Source organism: Sciurus carolinensis, chromosome 13 (genome assembly GCF_902686445.1).
Source record: "Sciurus carolinensis chromosome 13, mSciCar1.2, whole genome shotgun sequence".
In the NCBI taxonomy this organism is placed as follows: domain Eukaryota; kingdom Metazoa; phylum Chordata; class Mammalia; order Rodentia; family Sciuridae; genus Sciurus; species Sciurus carolinensis.
This window is the reverse complement of record NC_062225.1, coordinates 12,688,002-12,707,582: the sequence shown is the minus strand read 5'-3', so window position 1 is coordinate 12,707,582 and position 19,581 is coordinate 12,688,002. Positions and strand designations below refer to the sequence as shown.

Below are 19,581 nucleotides of genomic sequence, written 5' to 3'. Positions count from 1 at the left end.
TATTGGTTTTTTGTAGATATTATCAGATTAAAAAGGAAACATTCCTTTCTTTCCTTGGGTATTATTAACCCAAAACAGGGTGATGAATTTTGTTGGATGCTTATGTTTTATTCTTTTGCATTTATTGCAATATCTACATTTTTCTATTTTTTATGGTAATTTGGAAACAAAAAGAACGAAAGTTGCTGTTCCAATAAACCTCTTCCCTGCTAGCCATGGGTGGCCCTCTTCATTTTTGTTTAAAAATGGAGCTATCATAAGTATGTGGAAGCACTATTCTTCAGCCTCCTTTCTTCTGAACGACTTAAAGTCTCAAACCAGCAACTCTGCACCCCTCTATATTACTTCCCAGTAGGGCATCCCCATTCCTCACCCCAGGCAGAATGCTGGGGTTCGACCTGAGCTCCTGAGACAACAACCCCTCCACACTTTGGCTCAGGAAGTCTTTAGTGGCCTGGGGACTCCTCTGCTCTCAGACATCCTTCTGAGCTCCTGGATTTCCTCATTCTGAGGACAAAAGCCAAGGAAATTGTGACAGATATGTTTTCCGGCTAAATCTACACGTGTGTATGGCCTGGATTTTGTTTCTTTAAATTGGAACAACTTCTTTGGGACCGGAGGAGAAGCAATCTGGCTGCTTCTTCCCAGTTTGATCAAACTACATGGAGTTCATTTACCCATCACCCGCCTATTTCTCATCGGGAGGACACTGGTCATGGGGGATCCAGGCAGGGTCCCTGGCGGGGCTGCGGGTAACGCTTCCTTTCCCAGACCCTACCCCAGCCTCTTCCTCTGAAATGAGGACACAGCACAGGGGTACAGGTGCCCTTGCTCCTCCAAGTAAGCTGGTTGCTGCGCCCTCCTACCTGAAGGGTGCGCAAAAGCGGCTGGGGCGCGCCACCTCCAGGCTCTGCAGGTGGCACCACCACCGCCCGGGGCCTCTGGAGTCGAAGGTCGCCACCGCGTGGAGGCAGCGACTGTGCGCTGGATCAGAGAGCGATCCGGGATTTTTCCCGCTGCGCCCATCGCCGGGACATCACAAGCGGGCACCTGAGTAAAGGAACAGTTCCGGGTCTTGCTGCCAGGAGCGCGCGGCTCACACCTGATCCGACACCCCGCAAACCCGGTGGCTCCTGAGCGAGCACCGCAGACCCGGAGCACCCCACCTCCGGGAGCATCCGGCGACCGACCGCGCCCTGAGCCTGGAGCACCCCCGCGACCTGGGGTCCTCCCGCGGCAGCGCGCACCGCGACCTGCGCCGACCGCGTCTCACAGCCAGGGCCGCACGGCGCTTTTTCTTTTTCACTTTCGGTGTGTCCCCCCTTCCACGCCCCGGTTGTGTTCTCGTAACTCTCTCGGGTTCCCTTATCTCATCGATCACTCTCTGTCCCGCCCCGCAGCCGCGCCTCTTTCCAATTTCACAGCTGCCCGGGGCTCCAAGCAGGGGATCACCTTTTCTCACCTGCTGTGTGAATGCCGCCTCGCAGCGAGGATCGGTGCGAAAGAGGGACAAACGCCTGCGCCCCAGCCTCGGGGACACCCCCCTGAAGGTAATGCGCCCGCGCCACGCATGCCGCGTCCTGGTTATCCCCAGCCTCCTGGAGCAGAGAGTCCCTCAGACTCAGGGTCCGGGATCAAACAAGATCAATTAAGTTTCTCTCTCTCTCTCTCTCTCTCTCTCTCTCTCTCTCTCTCTCTCTCTCTCTCTCTCTCTGTGTGTGTGTGTGTGTGTGTGTGTGTGTACCTGTGAATAATCGGCGAGACAGCATCAACTCTCACTGGTACTACGATTTTTAGAAGTGAAGACATTGCGAATTCTTTTCTGTAGAGGTGAGAACAGAAATAAGTGATCTCAATTTATTAAGCGCTTACTGTGTGCCTGACACAGTATAGAAAACTTTTCTTGTATTTACTTAAGCCTTGCAGAGGCCAAACGAAGTAGGTGGTTTTCTCACATTTAATAAAAGGGAGGAGGATCAAAGTACAAAGAAATTTAGCAATTTATCCAGGGACAGCCAGCTTTTATTCAAGGGAATGGCTTTATAGTTTGTTGCTCCTCTGAAAAATCTGGAGGTAGATTGGCAAGGAAAGGAATGGTTTATTCAAAGCCAGTTTTGAGGAAGATGGAGAAAAGCTTTCTGACTGAGATCTCCATCTTCAGGGGAGTTAGGAGCATGGAAAGATTTTATAAGAGACAAGAAGGCAGAGTGGGACAAAAGGCAGGAAGTGTATAGATACTATAACTATAACTAGGCTTTGTAAATCAGAAACATGTCCGTCTCAGTTTCCTGGCACCCCTGAGTGCAGGGACCGAGCTCTTCCTTCTGCCTCTACTGACAGTTTGAGGAAATACAGGTTGCAGAAAACCAATTAGGAAGCTGCCCTTATTTTCAAAGGAGGTCTTTTTCACTGCTATGAAGTAGCAGGTCCCAGTTTTACTCCTGATTCCAAAACTTTGTCTTTAATCTGTGGGGCCTCCAGAAGTTAGAACACCTAGTAGGTTGCAATCCAGTTATCAGAACTGGATTAATGATTGGCAGAGGTCCCTCAGGGGTAGAGATCAGAGAATACTGTAGTAATTCCACTGACTTCCCTTGCTCCATTCTGGGGACCTCTGCGAACACCCATTTTATACCATACACACAGCTGGGGCCTGGGGAACTCCTCTCAACCCCAGAGCCTGGATGGACCCCGAGGAGTAGATTTGAGGAACTGCAGTTGTGCAGTTGCTGCTTTCCAGGACCTCACCGGGGAGCGAAGGCTGGTTCAGGAGGCATGGAAACGCCCTCTCCAATGAGCCTGGACAAGGCTGTGCCTGTGTGGGCAGCAGTACTTAGCTTCCTTGAGAAGCCAGTCTTTTAACCACATTGCAAGGACTATAGTTTCCTAGTGACTGGGAGGAGTGGGAAGTTGGAGGGAAAAGCATGAAGAGAAAAGTAACAGATAATTGTGGGATGAAACTATGAGGTGGCAATGATTTTCCTTGCCTTGCCTTTCCTTCCATTGCACATAGGGAAAATAGTCACTGGTGGGATGCAGGTGTATGTCAGTGGTAGACCCCTTGCCTAGCATGCGTGAGTGCCCAAGTTTGATCTTCTGCAATGAAAATAAATAAATAAATAAGAGAAAAAGGAAACACTGATGTTATGATTTTTGTCAAGGCATTCATCTCAGGAAGAACTCGATTATATGTTTTGCTAATGAGAATTGGGCATCAAGGCAATTTGCATTTATTTCTGCGTGAGTCAATGAAGCTAGTCTTAAACTAAATTCACTTCATTGAGTCTCAGGTCCCTCATTAGAAAGACTTGTAATAGCCTGTCATTTATGGGTTTCTTTGAATTATTTTATTCTTGAGAATGGTCGGTTTCTTCAGGGTGGAGTTGCCTTGGGGGACAGAAGTGTTTGTAATTGAACTTCTCCCTAGGTCACACAATTTAGAAAAAATTTATGCCACTAGATGATTCGGATAAGTGTGTGACTATTCTTTATATGCACACATATACAGACAGGCACATATTTATTTTATGCTTAAATTTTACATTAGTTATATGCATGCATTAAATATAATGTATATTTTATTTAATATATGTATTATATATTAAATAAAATATATGTAATATATATGAAATTGAATACATATGAAAATGTCCAGTAAATCAGTGGCTCTCACCCTTGGCTTTGCATTAGAATCACCTGGGAAGTTTTGGTGACTCAGAATTCCCAAGCTGTACAGATGGGGAATTCCAGGCAGGTGGGTGAAGCCCAGGTTTCATTACTGTTTTTACCAGTTCCAGGTGAGATCTAGCACACTGGACATCATATTTTGAGGTAAAAACATTCTTTTCAAGATGTCATGATTTAAAAAGTAGAAAACCACGAACATGTGCTAATGGATCAGATGATCACATGAACTCCAAATTCTATATATTTTAAGAAATTAATGCATTCATTAATTCAGCAAATAATAAATCATTAAGCAGACACAATGTCAGTAACATATGTCAGTTAGTGATAATTGCTATACAGAGAAAACAAAGGGAGAAAAGAGAATGGTATGTGTGTGAGTGTGTGTGCACATGCACATATATTTGAACTTGAGCAAGCATGCCATGTGCTAGATTTTCCATAGAGTCCTTAGGGACCTGTACATTATAATCTGCTAGCAAAAAACTTTAATGGAAAAACAGGACTATTGAACTAATGATAGAAAATTAATTGTAGCTATTTTGGAAAAGTAAGATTAATTAACCTTGTCTTCATGCTAAACATGAAAATTAATCCAGTATATTTTTAAAAAGTTAAATTTTTAAAATTAGGCCATAAAAATGAAGAAAATAGAGATAATCATCTTTTTACAACTTCAAGAAGAGGAATCATCTATATTTAAAAGTAATAGAAAAACCACAAAGCAAAAAAATATATATATACTTGGTTTGATGGCATCAATATAAAATCTTCCATTTATTAGCACATCAAAAGAGGAATTAAAAGTGAACTAAACAAATTGGACAAAACACTAAGCATCTGAGAACTGAGCAATGGATATGAAGAAGTGGTTCATAAACACAGAAATAAAATGGCTAATAACACATGGTTAAGATTGACCTCATTAATAACTATAAGAAATGCAGATTCAGAAACCAACAAGGTACCATCTTTCCATATTGAGTACCTGGTTCATTTTAAACCATGAGACTGCTCAGTGCTTTCCTGGGTGTGGTGAATGGAAACAGTCTTGCATTGTGAAGGAAGGTGTATGAATTATTGCAACATTTCTGGAATGTGGCTGAGCAGTATGATTGGTAATGTTTCAAATGTATTGTGCTCATTCACATTCTGCCATGTCAATTATGAGAAATACAAATAATAATTGCTAACATTTAAGTGGTATTTATTATTCTCCAGACATTTGCAGTAATGATGCATGTAACTTACCATCAGCTCCAAGAGATAGTATTGCTGTCTCCTTGTAGGGACAAAGAAATTGGGGCACAGAGAGGATAAGCAGCTTGCCTGAGGTCCTCTCACTGGTAAAAGAAAATGGATATTCCCGTCCTTCCAGGCAGGTACCAGAGAGCTGGTTCTAAAAAACAGTCACTTGCAAGGGTCAGGTCATGTGAGGATGGTCATGGAGTTATTTCACAGTGTAATTCATATTGTAAAGAATCAAATGTTCAGAAGAGAAAATGTTTGGTGGCAATTGAAATAGTGTTAACAAAGAATAGTCTGATATAGGAAACTGCTCACTATGTAATATTAAATAGAAATGCAGGATATTAAATTAATTAAACATCATTTATTTATTTTAAAATACACAGAAATGGGGCTGGGGAGATAGCTCAGTTGGTAGAGTGCTTGCCTTGCAAGCATGAGGCCCTGGGTTCGATCCCCAGCACTGCCAAGAAAAAAAAAAAAAAAAAGAGTTCCCCTTAAAATACACAGAAAATATTTTAAAATGCAAAATATTATATTAGTTTCTTTTAGTCTTCATTTTGTAAACATTCTATGTTAGGCATATATTGCTTTAAAAAATCAGAAAAAAATTAAAGAAAAAAAGAAACAAAAGTTACAAAAAAAAAACAGAAAAAAATGAAAAATTCCTATGTGACAAATTTAATATTTATAGTCTCCTACATTTATTTTATTAATACTTGCTAGTGTATCAATCACATTTCTCAGAATAGTTATTTTTCTGGAGATGAATTCATTGTTTAATAAAATATTAACTTCTTAATTTCATATCTACAACTTAACAAGTACATTAAATGTTTAATGTACACATAACCACACACACAGAGCTGTGTGAATACCAGCTATTTTTTGTATAATAGGATCCTAACATGCTTCATATTGAAACAAATAACTAATCAGAATCTCATAGTTTGTATGTGTGTGGCACACATCTATAATCCCAGGGACTCGGGAGGCTGAGACAGGAGGATTGCAAGTTCAAGGTCAGCCTTAGCAACTTAGTGAGGCCCTGTATCAAAACAAAACAAAACAAAACAAAACAAGAAAGAATTAAAATGGGGGCTGGGGAAGTGACTTAGTGGTAAAGTACCCCTGGCTTCAAGTCCCAGGATGAAAAAAAAAATCAGAATCTCATAACTTTATCCATTGGTAGACCATATTGAAAACCTAAAATCATAAAGAAAAAAAAAATTGGTGCCCTTTACAAGGTTACATCAGCCTTCACCAGAGAAGTGACATAAAGGAAACAATACTTTCATTCTACCCAAGATATAAGAATAGACAGAGTGAATGATAAAATGTGTGTGTGTGGCTGGCAGGGGCGATGGGGAGATTTCATAATCTGATTATGAACAGTTGGTACTTTCCATACATATATATTCCTTTTGCCTTTATTGATGTGTAGCTCTTGGAAATTCCACCAAATGTTTGCTGATGTTACAAGTAAGGATTTGCATAAGTAGCTTGGCAGCTTCATTATTAAACTTTTTCTAGGATTCAGGAATGAGTAGCTTTCCTTTTGTTTAGGATGGGAGGTGAGTGAAAGTTGGAAAAAGGAACATTATTCTAGTTGAGAGTCTGCCTTGTGCCCCAAAGTCTTCATAAACATTAGGCAGCTTCGTTAGGCAATACTGCTGCGAGCGTGGAGAACTCGGGCCTCGTCAAATTAGACCGCCAGCTGGGGTTTGTGTGTCCATGAGACTAAGCTGTTTTATCACAATGTGTTCCCTTCATCTGGTCAGCAGCGAGGTTTTAAGTAAACAAGAAACACAGGGTTATTTATGAAATATTTGGACTTGGTCTCCAGTGAGGAAGATCCTTCTGACACTCTGTTTTCTAAATTTTCTAATTAAAAAGGTGAAGGTCAGGGTGTGCTAGGATCAAAGTTCAGTGCAGATCTCAGTTACACTAGGTCATGGTCAGTCTAAGGAGGGCTCTGGAGAGTAGGGAGATCTCTTAGTCTCTGTTTCCCTAAGCTAAACACCTGTGGGCATTTGAGTAGGAACACAAGCCCACGGTACACACACGTGTCGTCAGTGACACGTGTTCATGAGTGCTTGCTCACTATGCACGAGACACTGTGCCAGACTTTACTGGTAAACAAAATAGGCTTAGCTCTTAGACTTATGAAACTGTATATTGAAGAAGGAAGGTTGGTTTTTAAAAATTCAACCCACCAATGAAAATTGAATTAAAATCATGATCAGAAAAGTTTCATGCATCCTCCAAAGGCCTGTGTGTTAAAGACTTCATCCCCAGAGTGGTGGCTTGGGGGGTGGGGGAAACTAGGAAGCGGGGCCTAGTGGAGGTCTGTAGGTTATTGGGGGTGTGCCCTTGTGGGCATAGTGGGACGCTGACTGCTTTGTTTCTCTTTTTTGTTCCCTGGTCATGAAGTGACCATTTTTGCTTCACCAACATGTCCCCCACCATGACGTGCTGCTTCACCACAGGTCTAAAAACATTGGGGTCAACTGATGGTCGACTGAAACCCCTATAACCATGAGCAAAAGTACACTTTTTCTTTTATAAGTTGATTATTTTGGGTATTATTTCTATTGGTAAAAAGCTGTCTAATGTGCACCTGCGTTCATGCACTCGCATGCGCGCACACACACACACATGCACATACACAAACACACACACACACACACACACACACACACATGTTCCTAATAGAATATTGGCATTCTTTGTACACGTAGTTTCTAAAAATGCTGAGTTTACTAAAATGTATTTATTTAATATTCTTCTTTAGAAAGTTGACAACTATTTGGTTGTCTCTAAGTTAGAGAATAAAAGATTCATGTGTGCAACTGCAGTGCATGTCTTACCCTACATGCCAGATTGTTCATTTGTGGAATGGTTGATTTTCTGGAAATATTGTCCTTAACTTTGGCTTTGGAGGCAGGACTTAGTAGATTGGGTCGAAAAGACTAATTTTAGACCTAATTTTGTTGAATTAGAAAGTTCTATTGTTAATGATTTCTTCTGGAAGCCAAGATTAATTGCCTTGACATTTCATTCATTTGCCACAGCTGAAAGATCTGAGAATTTAAGGGATTTAAAAATCTTCTGGGCTGTGTTTAAAAATTTGTGTGTCCCATGATTTTTTAAAACCTTCATAAGATAGGTATGTTTTTATTAAATTTTTGACAAAGCTGTCTTAATCTGTTTCAGAGAAACCATTTGATGCAGAAGCATAAACATGCATTGTGGAGAGTTATTCATGACTCTTTTGTTTCTTGTGGTTAAAAGCAACTCAGGTAAGTGATTTTAATAATTCACAAACATACTTTGACAGTACTAGAGGGAATGTCAAAATTTTGGCATTCTTTGTGCACATGGTTACTAAAAATGCTGAGTTTACTAAAATGTATTGATTTAATATTCTACTTTAGAAAGTTGACAACTATTCTGTGTCTCTACATTAGAGAATAAAAGATCCATAGTAATGGAACCAAGTAAAAAAGATGAATTAATATGATATTATTAAAAAAGAAAGGATTTAGTTCTCCAAGCTTGTAAACACTTGTGTCCGGAAGTAAATTACATTTGAGAAGAAACTTTGGTTCATGTTATTTGAAACTGAGGAGGAAGTAACTATCTTCATCATTGATTTTTTAGAAAGTTTTGTACAATTTAACTCCTTCCTTAGAGAAATTCATCTTATTCTTTAGGAAATAGTAAGTACCTTATAGATTTAAAAATAATATCAGGACTAGAAAAAATAGAGACTGGTTAGATTAGGGAGACAAGTAGGCTTCTAGGTGGATGTGAAGTACAACTTCTAATTTATTAACAATGATTACCTTTAAGTCCCCCTGCAACTCCCTTGAAAGAGATTCTGAAAACTCATTCTTTGGAGAAGAGTTCCATGGTTGTATGGCAAATTTTCCCTCAGGCTTTGGAGGGTAAAGTGGGACTTTGCCTGGATATATTGTCTAGGAGAAGGAAACACCCTACTTTGGTAAATTATTGCCGAAGGTATAGCAGAGTTAGTTGATACTTTCAAATAATGCAGGTCCAATCTTGAGTATGCTTACATAAATGGCTCCAGGGCATACAATGCAGTACTTTCCAAACATTAAAGAAATAAAGTAGGTACTCTCTTCCCGATATAGAATGATCTGTCAGAAAGTACTGAGTGGAAAAGCAACGTGCAGGAAGATGTGTGCGTGGAACCCATGTTCTATTGACACACACTGATAAACTGTGTCCTAGTTACCATGAAAACGTGTGTTCGTCAGTTTCGAATTACTATGATCAAAATACCTGACAAGAACCACTTAGAGGAGGGAAAGTTTATTTCTGGGCTCACAGTTTCAGAGGTTCAGTCCATGGTCATTCCATACTTCATCACTCTGGGCCTGAGATGAGGCAGAACATCATGGCAGAAGGCATGGTGAAGGAAAGCTACTCAGCTCATGGCTGAGGGAAGAAGCCAGGGACAAAATATATTCCCCAAAGCCTTGTCCTCAAGTCTCCCTCCAACCACACCATCCCTGCCTACTGTAAGCTTCCAATTAGTTCATTCCCATTATTAATCTATAAAAAGGGTTAATCCACTGATCAGATTATATCTCTCATACTCTAATTATTTCATCTCTGAACCTTCCTGCCTTGCCCAATATGTGCTTTTTGGGGGCACCTCTTATCCAAACCATAACAGGATGTTTCAGGATGTTGTGTGATGTTGCCAGCATGCCAGTTTCCTATCTTTTCAGGTGGTTGGAGAGGACCTTCCATGAGAGGGTCACTGTGGGCAGACACAGTACTATTCTACTTGTAGAAGTCATTTAGCTTAGTTCAAGTTCGGTGGCAACACCTGTGCTTGTCCAAACTCAAGACTGTTCCAAAGGCTACAGATTCTTGGCACTGCTGAATTCATAGACCCTGCTCATGGAAGAATGGGAATACTGTTCTTGGACCTTAAACCCTACTTACCTTGAATTCCACTCATTTCTACAAAGAAAGACTATTCCAAATGAGTATTATATTTCATCACGTGATACCTATCTCCAGAGAGGAATGAGTGCATATGTTCATCAAAACACAGGCATATTTCTACAAGCATTTTTTCCCTGAGAATATCTATTTATATCTTTTTAAAATATTTTTTTAGTTTTTATTTTTACAGAAAGCATTTTGATTCATTGTATACAAATGGGGTACAACTTTTCATTTCTATGGTTGTACACAATACAGATTCACACCCTTCATGTAATCATACATGTATGTAGAGTAATACTGTCTGTCTCAGTCTACTTTTTCCTTCCCCCACCCCGTCCCACCCCAATTTCTTCTACACCATCCAAAGTTCCTCCATTCTTCTCTTGCCCCACCCCTGCTGCCACCCCCTCTCGTTATGTATCATCTTCCACTTATCAGAGAAAATATTCAGCCTTTGGTTTTTTTTGGACTTAGCTTATTTCACTTAGCATGATATTCTCCAACTCCATCCATTTACCAGCAAAAGGCATTTTTAAAAATTTTTTCTTTGTAGATATACATGACAGTAGAGTATATTTTGACATATCATACATTCATGGGATATAACTTATTCTAATTAAGATTCTACAAGCATTTTTAAATATGAATAAAACCTTGGAAAATGGGGAATAACCCAAAAGTCCTGTAGACACTTATCCAATAACCCACTTTCTCAGTATTTGTCAATTTACAGAACTAACAGTCAAATAGTAACACAACTGGATATTATATAACAATAAAAAAGAACACATCCCTGCTGCATGCAGCAACCTGGACACAGTGGTGTGCAGAAGAATTCGGACTCGGAAGAGCAAATCTTATATGATTTCTACATTATATTACACATGTAAATCTCTAATACAGGCAAACAAATGAACGGTCAATGACTTGCCGTATTTTGAGTGTCGTATGTACATGTATCACGACTCTGTGTTGAAGTGCTGAAATGTAAAACAGAGATTATGTGACAACCGCTAAATTGGTTGATGCTCATTAACTCTTGAACTTTGAGATAGATTTGATATCCACAGTTTCAAAGAACGCTTCTACCTTTTGGGCCACTTCCTCTTTATGCTGTGGTTAACAATGCTGAGTTGAAACCAGACTGTTGCTTTCAGAAATAAGCTGTAACTATAGTTGGCATTTTGTCCATGTTCTCCGGGAAAAGTTCCATTCAGTTAAAAGGTTCTCATTTTCCTAATGAGAATGAAGGGCATCCTGGAGCCACCAGAGGTCAGGATATGAGAAAGGGTCACTAATGCCAGGTTTGAACTCTCAGAAGTGCAACAAGAGTGGAAGGAAGACCTCCCCTTTGTGAATAAACAGATCAGATCAATTTCCAAGGCCAGAGAATCTGGGTGAATTGAGGAGGAAAGAGGGAGAAGGAGAAAGAGTTTAATCAGTGGAAGTGACAGATACTGGAATTTGGAATGATACTATCTATATGAATCATTTCTCCATTATCCACACGGTAACCTACAGAAATAACAAACTTAGGCACACCTTAAGCTGCAGGAGTACCTTAAATCATCCTCACACCTGCCCAGGAAATGGCCAGGTCAACTGACTGGATACAAGCTGGGTGAGATTTTTGAGGATGCAGATGAAGATCTCCATGGTCTCTAGGTAACTCATTTTCTTTTCCATGGAGACTTCCTGGTTAGGGATGTTTTGGGGTAGGTGTGGCAACACCGTGACCTGTGATTTTTGTAATTGAGAAGTTGTCTTATGCAGAATTTGCTTTTAAAAGAGGGCACTTCTCATTCCTGTCTTCTGGTTATAGTAGGTTAGGTTCTTACACCTTCCTGTTTACAAGGAACCATTGGAAGTTTTGTCTTCATTGTGTTCTGAAAATCCCTCCTAGTGTTCAAAAAGTCAGATGCTAAAATAAAGAACTCATGGGAAGGTGACACAGAGAATTCTCAGAGCTTTCTTATTAACCTTGCTCCTTCACCTAATGCATCAAGAGATAAAGTTACCTTCTTCATTTTGTTTTCCCCTCTTTTCTTTTACTGATCTTTAGAAGAAACGTGTATTTCACGTTCCAATATTAACGCGGTAGAAGGGGAACCTTTCTATCTGAAACATTGCTCCTCTTCACTTGCACATGAAAATGAGAAAACCTTCATAAGATGGTACAAAAGCACCGGATCACATGGACACGCGGAGCTCAGCCCAAGCAGTTCTCCCAGAATTGCTTTGCATGACTACATTTTGGAATTCTGGCCACTTGAGTTAGAAGATCAGGGCTCTTACTTTTTCCAAATGGGGTAAGTTTATCTTTTTGCTTCATTGTATTTCACAGTCCTCTTGGTCTGTGTTCAGCAACTCAGTTATAAAGAAATCTAAAAGGTCATTTTTTTCCTTTCCTACTCTCCTGACAACATGAAATAAATACTTCGTTATAGAAAGGATAATCTCCCTATATTTTTCTTCTTAGTAATCATAATGAAATGAGATGACTTCAGTAAGATTTCCTCCGAGTGGATCCTTGCTAGTAAATGAGGACTGACGAAAGGTCAGATTTAGGAGTCAGATGCTCCTGGGGTCCAGATGTCCTGGTTAAGTGAAATCAATGGCTTGGACTTCATAATGGCATTGATGTGCAGAGAAGGGGGAACAGGATCAGTCTCCTGGGTGGCATCCTCAGGTGGCAGAGGGGTTAGCATTAATGAAGACACACAATACTCTAGTTTTCAGGGGTCACTGGGATCTAGGTGGCAGTGCTAGAGGAGGAGGTATGTGTTCCATAGATAACCAAAACCCAACAGTCCTGAGCTAGTGATGAAGGGGGACAGGGACAGGGCTCTGTAGTCTACTCATGCTACCGCCCGAGATTATGCCAGGATAATAATAATGGAGAAACGCAACTACTATGAAATGAGAGCAATCAACTGAACACATCATCCACTGTGACTGGACTTGGTTCTATTGATAGGAACATACAGACCCATGTACACACATGTATGTACACATATACACACGTATGCATGCATTTTTATAGAGATTTGAAAAATGAACTCAGGGCTAGCTGAGTGGTGTCACTGTGCTGTCGGATGTATCAGATTTCTTTCAGAAATCTCACCCTTTGCTTTAGAGTGAGTTCTGATCATTATCACCCCTGTCTTTGAGAGCAGAGTGAGATATCGCAGTGAAACCTCGATATCACTCCTGTGGTTTTGCACAAAATGAGGTCATGGTTTTTTTTTGTTTTTATACATAGAAACTCCCAAGAGTCAGAAAGAAATTACAAAACTCTTTGAAAAGTCATTACATTTTGTGTGGCCTTTTAAAGAGAGATAATTGCAGAAATGAGTCACGACTGGATTTTTCAGAGCAGGTTAAGGAAGATCAAAGACAGTACTTGTAAATCAAGGAGAGGAAGAGAACAACAAACCCCTTCCTAACCCTGATTGAATAAAGGAACAAGGACAGGGTAGAACCAGCACACCAAGGGGACAGGCCCGTTGTCTGTGACCAGCTTGGAGATGAGAGATGGAGAGCATTCACTCTCTTTGTGACATGAATGACAGACAACACAACTCATGTCCTGAAGCCCCATCCAGAGTCATCAGCTAGGGGGAAGATGTCAGAGAGGCATGGAGACACAGCGGGTGGACAGGAGAGGGCAAGAAAACAGGGTGACTCAGAGTGGCCTAGGTGACAAACCCTGAAGGTTGTTGGAGACTGTTGAGTGAAATGTGAGAGTACCCACTCAGGGAGAAGCAGCTTCCACAACAGCTGTGGTAGCGTCGGGGTTCTGCAAGGAAGCGACTTGTTTGGGCCACTTGGGATCATGGAAAACGAAGAGGTGCTCAAATATAGGGCAATAAGGAAGCAGCATCCTGTTTTTGCGATAGACGTGTAGGTGTGTGTTTCTGCGTTTGTGTGCGTTTGTGTGTTTGTGCACGTGTATGTCGACTCAGGTGCGCACTAGACTTTGTAGCTTGGTGTGAGAGCTGCTCTCGCTGTCCTAGACCTGGAATTCTCCCATGAGAATTGTAATCCCTTAATTCTTAATGGACTGTAGTCCATTGCTAATAATCAAATGCTTCTGGGGACCCAGATTTACATCCTGCAGTGAAAATTGCGTTGTCATATCATATCTTAAGGACGAAATCAACTAAGAAGGAATGGTTTCCAGAAGAGCGAGTTTTCTCTCATAGAGTCAAAGAAATGAAGTTAGAGCGAGAAGCACATTTTAAAAACTAGTAAGTAGATTCTGGTTGATGAGCAGCAAATTGGGCGTGGCAAGGGGCCTCAGAGGAGAGGACTAGAGAGGTTTTTAAGCCCTTTCTGTGCATGACCAGAGGGGGCACTCATTCGCAGAGTGTAATTAATGGTCCCGGGTAGCAGGAAGTCAGCGTCCACAGCTTTGGATCAGTTGGCCTCAGCCATACATCAGCCTGCGAGTTGTTCTGTAGCAAGTGTGGTGTGTGGCTTGTTTCCACATCTGCAGTGTAATGTCCCACATGTGACAAGCATTCAGTCTGTCAGTTTGCTGAGTGTTAGGATGTGAGGACGGCGGAGGAAAAGAGCATCATCTGCCAAGCTGAGAATTTGCAGGCATCTATTCCGTGTAAGCAGCAGGTCAGAGAGACCTGGAAATAGTCTCTCTTTCCAGCTTAGCGAGGCTGGAGTTGGGGAAACTTTGTAAACTCTTGAGGAGAAGATGGTGCCAATGGAAGTCTGAATCCTTTTCAAGGACCAGACATCTCAATTATGTTCCATGGCCACTGACCCACTGCATGTAAGTGTGGTGACAGCCGGCCACCTGCTCCAGTCCTGGACCATCTTATATAAGGGCATGCCCAAGGTGAGGAGCCAGATTTACATGGACTGTGCAAAGCACTCCTGCCCCTTGGGGCCAAACAGATGTGCATTTACGTGCTGGTCTCACCTGGTATTAGGTGTGACCTTGGGAAAGTTGTTTAACTTCTCTGAGATAGAACTTTTTCATCTGAGCATCAGGAAAATGCCTAGCACGAGAGCTGGAACCTGGTGGTAACCTTGTCCTCCTCCAACCTATTCTAGACTTACAGGGGAGCTGGGAGAACCTAAATTGGCTACCCAATTGTCAGGCACACAGCACAGCTCAACAATGCACGACTGCTGTATTTGGGAGATGGATCCATACATATATAGAGATATGTCACATCACATACAAATCTGTACATCACAGGTGCAATGTAGGTGAATGTCAGACTGCAAAAGTTTTCTCTTTAAAATTACTAATTTCTGACCAGAAGGAACAAAATCTATTTGAATTCACTTTTGTTCAGTAAAGTGCTCATATAGTTGTGCTGAGGGCTGAAACAGACTTTCCGTGACTTAACAGTGAAAGACAGGGATTGGAACACACTGCCCGAGATACATAAACCTATGCATATATGTATGTTCAGCAAACTGTCAGGAGTTTAGAGATCTCATGAAACTAAGGCCACCCTCCTATCCTGATGAGTGTTCTCTGTACTTTACCCATCAACAAAGATCATTGAAGTTTTAAGTATTTGCTATTCTGACATCTGTAAGATATGGCCAACTGTGTGAGAGAGAGTGTGTGTGTGTGTGTGTGTGTGTGTGTGTGTACTGCTCAGGTTTTTCTTTCACCCCAGGACCATTGCTAAATTTCTTGCTCCTCTCAACTAAGAGGAGGCAAAGCAGGTTTTACACATCAATGAGTCAGCCTCTTTATACAAAAATCAGGAAAAATTTGTAGGATCAATGACACCGGGGAAGACGGTTGATAGCTGTAGGTCTCTGTCATAATTGTAAAGTGCCTTTACACTTTTATTTCATAGAAATGATACTCAGGAGTGGACATTAACCGTCACCAGAAGAAGCAAACATAGCTGTTTTAATGAAAAACAAGTAACTAGTAAGCATGTGGAAGTTAAGAAAGCTTTTCGGATATCGTGTGAAAATGGTTACTATCAGAAACTGATCAAAAAAACATCATTGTATAAGGTAACACTTGAAAAGTATTTCAACTTACAACACGATAGCAAAGATAAAATTCTCAAATGAAGATCTGTCGGCTGCAGACCATTTTGGTGTTCTATCAATCAGACAAGCCTTCTGACCCCACACAGCTCATGTGACCCGTCTGAGTGTAGAGTCCCTTTGAGGTTAATGGAAGATCCAATATACACAACGGTAGTTTCTCCGTATTGTGTGAGTTGTTCAGTCAATTTTGACAGCTGCCCCTCTCCTGCCCTTCCTTCATTTTCCTTCTCCTCCAATTAATTAATTTTTGGTCATGCTAGTTTAAGGTTTTTCATTTTCATCTGTCACATACACTTAAAATTTAAAACTTGAGTGCATATTTTTTTTTCCAAAAATACAAGCTGATTTTATAAAGTTGGAAGATAAAAAATGTAAAGTGAAAGCAAAACTTACTCAATCCCACCAATCACTTTGATTTTATTTATTTTTTCTATGTAGATATCTACTCCTAATAAGTGGTTGATTCTATTATTAGTGTCTTTCTTTTACTCTCTAAAATTTGTATGTGATTATTCCCCCACCTCTTTATAAACATTCTTCCAAACAGGGGATTCCATTTGATATGGACTTGGTTTCATCTAGCAGATCCCCTTGTGTTGACATTTGTGCATTTCCAAATTTTATGTGTTATTTAAAGACTGAAATGAATATGGTTTCCTTGGGTCTTTGGGTATTGACGTGATTTGTTCTACAATCAATTGGTGTGATTTGTCCTATAGTCAAATCCCTAAAGTACATCACTGGTCAAAGGTTGATAGCATACTTATGACTTTTGATACACTTTATCTATCTTGCTAGTCTCTGGGGGCTATGCTAGTATAAACCCTGGTACAAGAATCCCTCTTCCTTATATCTCCTCCAAACTTGGAAATAATGCTTTTAGAATCTAAAAAATCTGACATGGAAAATTTCTGAAGCTCTTAGTATTTTTTTCTGTTCTTTTCTTAATACTGAATTAAATATTTTAATATATTTATTACATTGTTACTTTTGTGAATAGTGTGTGCATTTTCTCTTTTTCAGTTGCTATACATTTTTCTTTGTGGGTTATAAGAGGTCCTTTAAACAATGCAATGGAGATGATATAGACTTATGTGTGTATGAGCGTATGTGTGCATCATGTGTTGTGTATAAAGAACGTACATTCATGCACACACACAACTCAAACTACATAATTTCTGTGGAGCGAATATGTATAATCTGACCCCTTCACAGAAATTCGAAAGAGCTTCCAGCGTAGGTGGTCTGAACAGGAAGGAGCTGGGAAACTTGAAGCAACAAAGGATTTGCCCTGTTTACTTGGATTTTTCAAGGAGAAGTCTTATCTGAAATGTTTTCTAAACACTGAGTCAGTCCCCCGTTGCCTTGCCTCTGTTTCTGGTCAAACATTCACATGTTTTACAGCACATGTGAATCAGTAAGTTCAGCCTATGGGTTTTTAAGTCCCAACATGCAGCTATCTACATTTAGAAAATGGGCATCCTGAGGATGGTTTTTGCTACACAGTTGACACAGAGGCTAAATGTTCTCATCCTGTGGACTGATTGTAGCCTGCTTGAGGGGAGAAGCACAGGGGCATTTAATTTGTCAAGGACTCAGTGACCTCTCTGGCATTTTGTGTATCTTGGAAAAAATCAGCGTGAGTTTATAAAAATTTGACTTCTACAGAAACACATTTCTGCTGTGACCTGTCCCTGCGGGTGCTGCACAAGCCCATGTGGCCGATTATCTGGGTCCAGCCCCAGTGGCTACCAGCTTTGACCAGGTTTGAGGGAGAAGTCTGTGGGCACTAGGTCCTCCGTATTGGGAACAGTGTCAGGAAAAGTGTCACCTGGTCAGAGTCTGCGATTCAGCTCCCTTCTTCCCCTTCTGCTCCCTGGACCACTTTAGGATGTATGTATGGGTGGCTGATGGCTGGATTAAAGAAAGTGGCTTTATTATTATTAATTACTGTGACCTATATGGAAATTATGAGGGGGGCTAGAATATCCAGTGGATTTGAATATTATTGATGTATTTCTGGTTCTGGAAATCGAGGGGTTTGGTAGCTGCTAAATGCTCAGTTCTCTTAGTAATTCTGTACTGGTCCTCAGCACTCACTCTCAGGCTGTGTGGTTCCAAGTACTAGCTAGTGCACAGAGATGGGATGAAAGTGTAGGTTATGAAATAGACTCGTGCAGAAAGTTATGACTTGAATGGGAATTATTTGGGTGTGTTTTTGCTATCATTGTTGTGTGTGTGTGTGTGTGTGTGTGTGTAAAAGATAGGTTAAAATAAAATGCTGACAGCGGTCACAGTGCCCCTGTGTTCCATTTCCCAGCACAAATTAATCAAGACAGTGATAACAGCCACGGGCTCACACTCGGTTGTTCCAGTGGGAGCAAGATCAAGTCACTGGGACATTTTCTCAAGAATTGCTGATTTCTGTTCAGTTTCCCTTTTTCTCTAAATATCTTAAGTTTTAAAAAGCATGAATGATTGTAATATAAATATTGCCTTTGCTTACTGAAATTATTTTAACTTGCTTTTATAAAAACAGAACTGTGAAAATGTAACTGAAAGCAATTCTAATAACCTATTAATACAGAAGAAGGCTGAATTTAAAGACCAGGGATTTTACTCCTGTGTGTTTTCTCTTCAACGTAATGGAAAATTTTATAACATCACCAAAACCTACAACATAACAATAGTTGAAGGTAAGAGAAATCTTAGAATTGGGAAGAAACAAATTTATTTTAGAAAAATGGAATCTTTCTCGTAAAGTCACCTAGGAACCGAGAGCTCATTTTGCTGAACTTGTGACCATATCACTAGTTCAAATAAATAAAGTTCAAAATCTTCACTTTTGATTTCCAGACACCTGGCTGAAATTTTTTTTTTTTAAATTGGGGTAGCAAATGAAAGGATACATGGGTGAACCTCACGTGAGTCAGCTGTCTTTTATTTGTAACTTGAATAAATTGAAGAATTTCTTTGTCATTCAACTTTTGTTTTCACTCGGCAAATATATATTTTAAAAAATTTTTTATTGTAAACAAATGGGATACATGTTGTTTCTGTTTGTACATGGAGTAACAGCATACCATTTGCGTAGTCATACATTTACATAGGGTAATGATGTTTGATTCATTCTGTTATTTTTTCCTTTACCCCCACTCCTCCCACCCCTCTTTTCCCTCTATACAGTCCTTCCTTCCTCCATTCTTGCCCCCTCCCACCCCTCATTATGTGTCATCATCTGCTTATCAGTGAGATCATTCGCCTTTTGGATTTTTGAGATTGACTTATCTCACTTAGCATGATATTCTCCAATTTCATCCATTTGCCTGCAAATGCCATAATTTTATTATTCCTTATAGCTGAGTAATATTCCATTGTATATATATACCACAGTTTCTTTATCCATTCATCAATTGAAGAACATCTAGGTTGGTTCCACAGTCTGGCTATTGTGAATTGAGCAGCTATGAACATTGATGTGGCTGTATCTCTGTAATATGCTGATTTTAAGTCCTTTGGTTATAGGCCAAGGAGTGGGATAGCTGGGTCAAATGGTGGGTCCATTCCAAGTTTTCTAAGGAATCTCCACCCTGCTTTCCAGAGTGGCTGCAC

At 40.4% G+C, this 19,581-nt stretch overlaps 1 protein-coding gene across 1 annotated transcript in view; it reads left to right on the top strand.

Annotated features, from left to right (window-relative positions):
• Positions 1-945: 945 nt before the first annotated feature.
• Positions 946-19,581, top strand: part of Il18r1 (interleukin 18 receptor 1) — a 39,285-nt gene continuing 20,649 nt past the window's right edge. Inside the window, exons 1-5 of the mRNA XM_047522595.1 lie at positions 946-1,550; positions 8,152-8,237; positions 11,987-12,233; positions 15,765-15,930; positions 18,509-18,665. Of these exons, the coding sequence (XP_047378551.1) occupies positions 8,180-8,237; positions 11,987-12,233; positions 15,765-15,930; positions 18,509-18,665 (628 nt within the window). The 5' untranslated portion in view covers positions 946-1,550; positions 8,152-8,179. The remainder of the gene's footprint in view (positions 1,551-8,151; positions 8,238-11,986; positions 12,234-15,764; positions 15,931-18,508; positions 18,666-19,581) is intronic.